General features: G+C 31.1%; 1 protein-coding gene across 1 annotated transcript; it reads right to left on the bottom strand.

Annotated features, from left to right (window-relative positions):
- Positions 1 to 3074: 3074 nt before the first annotated feature.
- On the bottom strand, positions 3075 to 5063 carry LOC117208935 (high affinity copper uptake protein 1-like). Its single transcript, XM_033450469.1, has 4 exons — positions 4543 to 5063; positions 4326 to 4459; positions 4163 to 4222; positions 3075 to 3595 (listed from the first exon to the last, which is right to left on the bottom strand). Exons 1-4 carry the CDS (start codon positions 4546 to 4548, stop codon positions 3397 to 3399), a joined length of 399 nt encoding a protein of 132 aa, XP_033306360.1. The 5' UTR covers positions 4549 to 5063; the 3' UTR covers positions 3075 to 3396.
- Between the last annotated feature and the right edge of the window lie 5913 nt (positions 5064 to 10976).

The raw sequence follows: 10976 nt of genomic DNA, 5'->3' as shown, positions 1-10976 counted from the left end.
TCACACTATCAAATTTTTAGTCAGTTATTTATCGAACATGCTGTATACAGTATAGAAATGATAAATTGAAAATGATTTGGACGTTACAATGAACATGTATGGTTTAACTGCGCTAAGTGATCTACATGGGGTCTGTACGTGATTCAGAATTAATTATGTGGATACACAGGCTGTCAGTCATGCTTAGCTGTTAAAACGCGACTCGCTGGCAAGTTTCACGAACTTGGACAGGATCATATACACATACATGAATCGTAGCTTCGCACGAATCAATTCTGTTTTCTTACGATGAATATCTTTATATTGTAAATTGCGATGTTTCAGAGGAAGGGGAGGGGTGAAGAAGGCGAAGAGGAAGTTGTGACATAAAAAAAGAAAAGAAAATAAAAAAGGCGAAAGACCATGAACCGTTGAGCTGCAATCTCTATGGATTATCAGGTTCAAAAGGCTTAATGCACAAAGGCCGCCCAAGGCAGGTGGATGTGGTGAAGTTGGGAGGGTGTGTCTCAGGAAGAAAGCGGATGAATAGCGCTGAAACGAAAGGGGGTGCGCGATAACTGTTGATCTCTCGTCGACTCTGCCCTAGAACGGCGACAGAAGAACCGAAATAAGCACGTGACATTATCTTGAAAACAATGAGACTCCGATACGGTATTTACCAGCGATCGAACGACGAAAATGTTCTTGGCGATGTTCCTTTATTGTCGACTTCGAGTACTATTATTCTACGACCAATTTAACAATAATGTTACTAGATATCGTAAATTAAAAAAGGAAGATTTTCTGGTGGATATAGACCGATCTAACAAAATTGTTTTTGTGTTATACTGTTATAAAAAAAACTTGGATTCTAATACTAAATTTTGATGTCCGAAATGTAAGTTATTTTCGAAGCAATGCATATGTGTAGAGTGTTACACTTTGTATCTAGCTAAGTATATGTATAATATTGTTGTGATATTCAACCTTTTTCAATTAAATATTCATATTTTCTTTTAAACTTCAAGTTTAAAGATGTACATGGATTCTATAGAGTAAGACAAAAATATACAAGATATTTGTTACAATATTTAATTTACAAATAAAACTCTATTTAAATTCCATTCGTTTCAATGAATTTGCATAAACATCCGCGTTGTCCAGACGAGTTATAATATAAAGGCATTGACTTTAAATATGTGAATTATTGAAATATATTTAACGCGTATATTTATCTCAAATTACGTAATAAATTCCATCACTGTAACAGAAACTATCCGGTTACCATTAAACAAAGCAAATGATTTGCGTGAGTAGATAATAGTTTCAGCAAATTTTTATTACGCCTACTGTACCATCTAACGTTTCTGTACCATTCTCGTGACAGATGTCATGACGAAGAGTACTTCACCCTTACTCTGTCTCTCTTTTCACGAAAGGGTGAATAAAACGCAGCGTGCAATTGTGCGAGACTCGTCGTGTCAAGTGTAATGACTTGACGGTTCGTACTACCTGTGTGAATCGTATCTAGATGCCGCCAGATGCCAACAGGAATGAAAATAAATGGGAAGGACATATGTGAACAATTTGTGATATCTTTTTCTTTCTTCTGTTTTTAAGAAAGAAACTTCTGTTTTGGTATAATGGTTTTCGTTCAGGCATAGGCAAACGAACAAACGATTACGACGCCTCGTTACCATTCTTAACGAGTATATCGTTTAATCTCTGACACTTTCTGATATGCTTGTTACAGTGATATAAATTGTTTATCAGACGATTGCTCACCGGACGTGAAATTTTCAGTTCGAACTGTACAGAATAATATTTCTTAGAATTGTCCATATTGGAATACGTATTTCTAATTTTATTTATTAATTACTGTTGGAAATATCGTAATGAAGGAACTTAAAAAGAATATAAAATATTGCATTTATTATGGAATAAATTAGAAAACCTGAATGGTAGTATACATTTGCTACAGAGTCGTTTCGAGCTCTTTTTCCGAAATTCTTCGCAAGTATCAAAAATTCGTTTCTCAGTTGAAAATACGATGTAGGTAAACTTCGGATCTGCAGGCTTATCATTTTCTTCTTGGATAGTACAAGTAAATTCATTATTACCTAAAACAGAAACATAATATTCATAATATGGCAATGTATTGTTCTCTGTTCTCTAAGAAAAATATGAAAGAATAAAAATAGAATAAGAATCGTTCCTAATATCTAAAACCTAATATCTAAGACCTGATATAAAAGTATATAAGAATTATGATAGAAATAAATGATTCTACAGAATGAATTGATACTATTGTTTGTTGTTATATTTATATATTTGTGATAGCTAATAGATAATTCCAACACTAGAGCACTAATAACTATTAGTTATCATCAGAGTGCACTAGATAATTTATTTGTCTATTGAATTTATCTTTTTGTTCAATAGTATAAGTAGTAACACTTACGTATTGTTAAAAACGGTGTATCTCGAGTTAATGCTCTTAGTGTTGGTGAGCTGAATGATCTCCATGACTCATAGCATTTGAATCATACATTATAAAGAACATTATACACCAAACACAAAAGAGTACCACGAAGAGAACTAACGTTATACTGTTAAACGTATCCCATCCGAGTATTATATCATTAACTGTCTTGAACTCTTTTTTAAATACAATTCTTGTGCTTGTGCCGCACATTGTTTCTCGGCTGTGACTATAAGCGTTCATCTTAAACTTATCTTTGTTACTATTTTTGTACTACAAGAAATATTTTATATTTAACCTGTGGTAGCTCTCCTGCACCGACGATACACTGAATGATCGAAATACTGATAATGTTGTACAATAAATAGTGACTCCTGATTAGATAACGATCGTGTCCAGTTGATTATTGTATATACTGTACAACATCAGTTAATTAGTCAATTATGATTACTGAACAAAAATTTATCAGAAAGTTATTATTTATACATATATAAATGACGAATTATATAATTATTACATGAATACAGAGAAATGTTTATTACAGGCAAATTTAACACTCTATGTACACGCTTATTTTTTTACATGATTTATGTAAAAAATTATAAGTTTGTAGTTTTTTTCTATTTATATTTAAATCTTTGACGATAATACATACATAATAATTCTGTCTATATATTAGTGCTATAATAGCACTATTATATACCAGAAAGTTACATTTATTTCTATCTAAAAAATATTTTCTGTCAAAGTACTGTTTCAAATGCCTCTGAAACAAAATTGACGCTTTATAAATAAATATGTAGGACTATTTTCATAAATTCAATATCATAAATGATGTACAAATTATTTACATTATAATTTTAATTATATATGAGTGCTTTAAGAGCACGATAATACGGGATTAATTATATCATTACAAAATACTGTTTTAAGATTTACAAGCAGCAATCAATATTATCACCACTGGACTTTTCCCAAGCAAACAGCCAATAACCAAGACCTGCACCTAACGCCACAGCGAGGCAAAGCCAAATATTGTACGTCATGAAAATTAGCATAAGGCAATATCCTATGATCAACTGAATAACGTGGATAATTGTTTGGAAGAAGTGTATTTTCGAAAACAGGAATGACCTGAAACAAAACATATTTAGTAAATGGTATTCTCGGTGTTTAATAATAATGTATTTATTGTAATAATAATATATTTATCTCCATTTAATAGGAACACAGTTTTTTTGATGTTATAAGAAATAGTAAATTGCAGAAAAGATATAAGAACTAACTTTAACAGAACACAGTAATAATCTAAATCCAAAATTAAAATGTTTCGTATATTGAGAAATAGTTTTGATAAATTCATGTTTCAGATACTCTAATTGGTATAAAATTCGTTTAAATTAATTTTTTTACGAATAAATAGGCGTATTTTTGAAGGAAATAAGTAACTTTCGTTTTACCATGAGACTATTTATTTTATTTACATATTAGTTACTTATTCGAAGTGACTTTACAGTATCATTATTATAACAATCTTTGATTCTAAATTTATTAGCTCTTAACTTAAATAAATTCACGCGAACGACAAATGTTATATCTCGTATGTCTAAAATAACAAAAATTAAGGATATCGAGTATCCATAATTGTAATAAAAATCCCGATGACTTTAAATAAAAATATCTGAAAGATAAAATACATACGTCCTAGATCTGTTATTTTTCGTTTTCCATAACCGTGCTGTATTGATGAACAAATGATCACTAAACACACATATACACACAAAGAAAGAAGCAAATTAATATATTTCGATAATTCCATCCGTAACACATATCTTAATTATAAAAATAATCGTAAGTCACTCACCGATAGCTTTTTAATCCTTCATATATAGACGTCAAAAGAATAATACCAACCATGGACCATCCAATACCTTGTCCATCTATCGCGTGCCATTCATCAAACAAAATAACTTCATTTTCACCGAGATGAAATGACATCTAACGTAAATCAGTTCCATCAGACGAAGAAAGAAAATTTACCATATTATAACGTAAAGATTAAGTGTTGTTCTATTACTTACATGCATTTTTGCAAGAATAAAATACAGTATCGAGTATCTTCACAAAGACTGCATATGGTCTTATGATGTCGCTAAGCATCAAATTTCCGCTCGGCTTCTTTATCAAATTATAGATAACTTATCGATCAATCGTTATACTTACTGACTTACACGTACCAGTAATTTTTCTTTTCACCTAGTTTTTTTTATAAATTAACACGATAATCGTTTAATTTGGTGTTTCAAATCGCGACGTTATTAAAATTATCCATACTATCGCGATATCAAATTTCGTTACATCGCAGTCGTAGAATTAATAACAAGCAATTAATCGTTTAAAATAACTTTTATCTATACGTTAAATTACGCCTATACAAATTACTAATGCAACTACTATACAAAATACAATTACTAATACAACTGTCTCCACTATAGTAATCGTCATTGTTGACTGTCAAATAGTCCCCGATGTAATAGCGATATTCAGTCACCCTGTGTTTATAGGGTGTCCTACGTAAAATAATCAAGTAAAATATAAAATATCTTAATCGAAGTTATAATAACATATCTTGAAAATGACAAAGCAATCAAAAGCTGATCGAACTGATATCACTATTAAATAAGTTTGTCATTCATAAAATTAATAATCTGGGATGAAGAGCATTAAAATCCCGGACTTCTCCGCCTGAAATCTAAAAACTCTAGCTACATGCTTTTTTAGGTTAAATATCCACGATGCAAATTTCTGTAAATTATAAATTGTAGACGGATAGCGGTGTGTTTGCATGTAGATTGCACCTAATGCATCTGATACGAACACAATACTTAAAAATCGTTCCTAGAAAAAACAAATGCATTGCTACCCGGTATATTAGTATAGATGCGTCTGACGCATGACAGATCACTGCACGCAACGCACGTATAGCATGATAATACGGATGATCGATGAAGGCTGACCGTTTGGTCAGCGAGTGAGGAATATTCATAAAAACTAGAACAAATCCGGAAAAATCCGGACGGATAGCAACGAAATATTGTTGCGCATAATGCGAAAACTAATTTACGGCAATCGGAAATCTTTTATCGTCATCTGTACATAGTACACTCAACGCTATTAAAATACGGTTAAAAACATTTCTTGCTACATGGCCGCAAATGGTAAGAACGTATGCAAAATGAATCCCATTACGAGGGACACCTTGTATATAGAACGTCTTCGGCTACAGGTGTAACAAAATTTGAGAGATGATTCTTGAGGCTAAAATAAGATGAAAATCAAGAATAAGAAATATTGCGTTTCTGACTTTGTTTTTTAGTCACTGACAATTAAAAATCAACCGAAATATCCCTGTGCGCGAGCAAACCTTCTTACACGAACGAAAGTAGGTTAGCTCGAGCAGCGGAGTGCACGGCGACCCTCAAATTGTAGATTAAATATTAAACCTGCTTATTCATTGAAATCCATAATAACATATCGAAAACCGCCCTGTGGAATTTTCAAGTAGAGACGATTAGTGTTTCCTCTAATTCTTTGTCTCCGTAGATAATTAGTAAATAATAACATATATGAAGGACATTTAGTTAATTCTCAAAGACCTATTTGTATAATGTATTTACATCTATTTAAACGCGTACAGACGTGAACAAACTAAGAAGATCCTATTAGGATTTTTCAATCGGTGGGAACGCGAACACTTCAATATCTGAAAACAAAGGAAAATCCTCAATTATGTCACTTTCAAAATAAACGGTCCGTGTATCAAAAATTATGGATGAAGATTCGGAGTTTAATATGGCAGATTGAAGAATATTTCCTTTAAAAATAGTAAAAAAATTAATTTTATTTTTAATAATGATTTAGTATATATAGTATGTCCACTTTATCTCAAACCACACAAATATTTTGAAAAACATCAATGGTACGAAAAAATGTTTCAGACAACAATTGCCTGACATGGAGGAAGATATATTATACTCTCGTGTACTTGACCTTGCGGTAATTTTGGCACTTGTTATGAGAGTGACATTACAATTTTTAAATGGGAATTTCCATTTTTATCACATATTCGTATAGGTGACATAGGGACGTTTTCAGAACATTACAATCTTGTCTCTTCCGCGCCATTTGTTATCATGATATAAACTCTCAAATTCAAGAGAATAATACAAGATATCAGCTAAAAGTGACTGCTCAGAAATGATTGACTGTTTTGGACATATTAGAAAATTCCGATCTTGTATTTGGACAGTACAGCATTTATGAAAATGAATTTTATATGTCTCTGCGGTGTACATCGTGTAACGCTAATGCCGACGGCACATTGAATTTTAAAATTCATATTTTCATAGTAGATGACACAGAAGATAAGAGTTTATAGTGTTTTGATGAGATCTGACTGTCAGCTACAAAAATATATAATAAAAAATGGAGGTATTCATATAAAAATTTTAATGTCGCCTTTACAGGCTGTTTCACGATCATCTCAAGGTCAAGTAGATAAAAGTTCAGCATGTACCTCGCTATACCATACCATTTTTGTCTGAAACATCTTTTCGTATCATTGTATTTTCTCAGATATTTGTGCATTGCCGCTTAAACAAAACATACCTGCTCAGAATATTATCTTTTACAACATATTTCAAGGTCATTGAAATCGACGCAGTAGCCTCTATTCCGAATAATTACCATTTGATTTAATAGAATAATGTAACTTCTGCTGAAGTGGTCCATCTTATTTAATTGTAAATAAATTTGCTAAAACTAAAACTTTATTTACGAATTTTTCATACTTATAAAAATATTGTATTACGATAATTACATGTTCTAGGAAAGGTAGTTCACTACTTTAAGTAGCAAATATATTTTATCAGTATTCTAAAGGTATTAAATACGACGTGTTTTTTAAAGATAGAATTCAAAATAATAAAGTAAATTTCAAAACGATCTCTAAAGTAATAATAACTTCAAATAACTTGAGTTCTGTCGCTTTGTTTTACGACGACACCTAAAGACCTTGTCGTCTTGTCGTCGATAAATAGTGCGATAAACTTACAACAATGAATGAAAAATGAATGTATGTTGTGTAATACAACACACGAAGTGAATACTGAAAAAAAATACGTCGATGCATTATACTTCGTAACATTAGAAATTTAATCGAAACATTCTTGTAGATGTAAATAATTTATATTCAACAACTTTGAATAATAAGTATATAATTATTTGCATTAATACCAATATTCACAGATGTCGATATTATAATATTTAAATAATGCAAATAACTATAAGTTACTCTCAATTGTAATTAAATACGTGCTTTGCGCTGCATATTTTTTCTTTTTTTAATAACTCCCAGTAGATTCCTACACTTTAATCTCATTGGATTAGCACTATACAAGAATGTTTCAATATTTGATCTTGCGTCACTCTAGATGCTGCGGTCGTTTCTTTTTCAACCTTTAAACGACACTGTGAGTGTACAGTTTATTTGGCTAGCGCGTTTGGGTGGTTCATTGGTGTTGTTTTATGTCTGTCGGATATTCACTGAATTTTCTCCTTTATAGCGGACATTTGAAGATCTTCGCGTAGTTCTTCATTTAGTATGTAACAAAGTGCGTCTACTATGCTACAAAGTATGATTGTATAGCTTCCACTTTGGCAATGCTTCGGCGGCTTTTAGCCACTATATCCCATAATTGGATGCCGTACGTCCATATTCGTTTTATTATCTCTCTATAGATACCCTATATAGAAATACCCTAGATAATACTCTGTAGATTAGCTGTTTGTTTACTATGCTAAGTTTCGAACGACGGTTGGTTAACCACGACGCGTCTTTCCTCCTAATTCTTGTTGCATCTTTCTATGTACATGCTGTTTCCAAGTTAGTTTCCAGTGTAAATGGAATTCCAGATATTTGATCACTTTTGTTTGCGGTATTCATTGATGTGAAGCATGATCTTTAGAGTGTCTACGAAAAGTGAAAACAATGTAATTACACTTATTATAATTGACTATTATTCTCTGCTCTAGCAACCATTCTTCAGTGAACTTATGTAGGTTTGTAAGATCTCAACTGCTTCTTGTGGATTTCCACTCATTGCCATATACATGTTGCTAGTGTTTGGTGTTGCTAGAACGTCTGCTGTGTCTAAAGTGTAGAGTATTAGACGTAACAGACTTCCTTATAGGACTGCAGCGCTTGTTGCTTGTAAATCTCAGTACGAATCATTTATTTTTACGTAGAATGTTTGGTTATTTAGGTAAGATTTTAATAATTGGTAAATTGCAGTAAACTTTCGTACCAGACTTCGTCGGTTTTTTTATGTCCAAAAATAAATATTTTCTCATATCTTGTATATTACATCTGTAATTACATAAGTTAGCACATAAGTTGTGTATTTATGTTCTATTTATCGCCTGAAATGTTCATTTACTTGTTACTTTGCATGTTCACTAATCGATGAAAATGCTTCCTGAAATAAAAGATAGAACAGTTTGATCGATGATTGGCAGGCATTTTCAACCAAGCATTTGCGGAATGGTACAACTTAGAGTCGTTCTTTAAATGCGTTTGGATAATGAGCGTAATTGTCAATAGGCCTATAATAATGGCCTAATCGTGGCGCAATTATGAAGAAATAATTCAAAGAGTAAATTGACATTTCAATAACGTTCAGGTAAGACTGAATTATACATTATTATATTAAGAAATTAATTTTTACTTCTGACTAGTAAGAATAATACTTTGGCTGTAATAAAAATGTCGAAATATTCGTATTTCGTATGGAAACGAACAATAGTTTCTCGTAAGAAAAAGCTTAAACTTAATCAAAATATTACGCTCTTGATAACAATTTTGATAATGTGCCATATAAGTACATTATTGTATAGTAAGCTAAGACTCATAATGGTTTGTCTTGAATTTTGCATTCGAGTTTGATAATGTATTTTAATTATAAAAAGTAACAAATTAAATTAATTGATCAAAAATAGTAAATGTTACGAAATGTATTTATAATTTTAAAAAATATATTAAGTGGGTGAATGTGCGAGAGAGAGAGAATGCTTTATAACAATAAAAGAGAATTCTTATTTTATGAAAAATATCAATGGCCTAACTCATATTATTATATTTCTCAGCTTCCCATATTACTTTATTGCTATATAGAATTATATAAAATTATATGCAAAACAAATTAAAAAAAATATTACAATAGAATATAAACATTTGTTACATGTGAAAATGGTCATTTATGTTATTACTGTCTTGCAAATTTTTACAAGTATCTTTTAATGAAATATTAATAAAAAGTCGTTTTTTCTATTAATCTGACGAAACAGTGCGGTGTTCGAGGAAATTACGTGTCGCGACCGCGTGACTCTAATCATCTTGTCCTTGAAATTCAAGGTCGAATTTCTTTTATTGCATCGTACTCTGTTGTCCATGAGGACGAAAGGTCTCAAAGAAACCATGTATTGCAACTCAACCGTTCTCTTACAAAAAGAAGATTAAAATTTCATTAATTTTCGAACTCGCTTTATTTGTAATGTGCTTGCATTTTGAAGCCAGGGAAAATACCATCTATCGTTGCACGCAGATACCTTAGATTTGTCATTGTACCGGGTATCTTATCATCAGCTAAATGAGATCACTTAAATAACTGCCTTATTTATAATTGTACGAAATATTTTCTCGGAACAAAGTTAAACTGTTTTAAGGGTCATATATAACGGTGGAAAGAATATTTTCTCAAGATCATTTTTTAATGACATTTCAAGGTCATCGATCTTTTCTAAGGTGCATATATATTTTTTTTACAGCGGTGGATGAGATTTTTTATTCTCTGCACAAGAGTATTAGGGTACTTATATCGAAAAATGCATAGTTTAAAAGATATTTCAATTTTGATCTCATCAAATGTTGTATATGAAGTACACCAGAGTATAACTTTGCGTCTTTCTTTGTCTCTCATAGGGCAAATTCCACAAAATTAATGTTAAAATATTTTTTACACTAAACATTTTCAAACATAAATAGTTTAAGAGCAGATTTTCGTGTAACAACAATAAAAGCAAGTGATTTTTATAAATTTATTTTAGATTAACTAATGGTTGTATGGAACTAGATCTTATTGTAATATAAATAGATAATTTTGAAGCACAAACGTAATTCAGTTCAGTAATTCATTGTTTGCGTGCAGCATAGCATTTGTCACAGTCATTAGAATGCAAAAGTTGCGAAATTTCCTTAAAGTTAGACAGTTTACGCTGAGATTGAACGAAAAACGAAACGATTCGAAGTGAAAGCATGAAAAATTGAAAAGTTTTAACGTTTAGAAGAATAATTTACTTTTTCTGGCAAATGAATTGAATTTATATTGTTTAAAAGAATATTATAAACAAATAATCAACTAGAAATTTGAGGTTCAATCTCTGGAGAAGTTTGTAACAA

Source organism: Bombus bifarius, unplaced genomic scaffold, assembly GCF_011952205.1.
Source record: "Bombus bifarius isolate JDL3187 unplaced genomic scaffold, Bbif_JDL3187 scf7180000008165, whole genome shotgun sequence".
Taxonomy (NCBI): domain Eukaryota; kingdom Metazoa; phylum Arthropoda; class Insecta; order Hymenoptera; family Apidae; genus Bombus; species Bombus bifarius.
The sequence above is the reverse complement of the archived record's forward strand: the minus strand, read 5'-3'. Positions and strand labels throughout refer to the sequence as shown.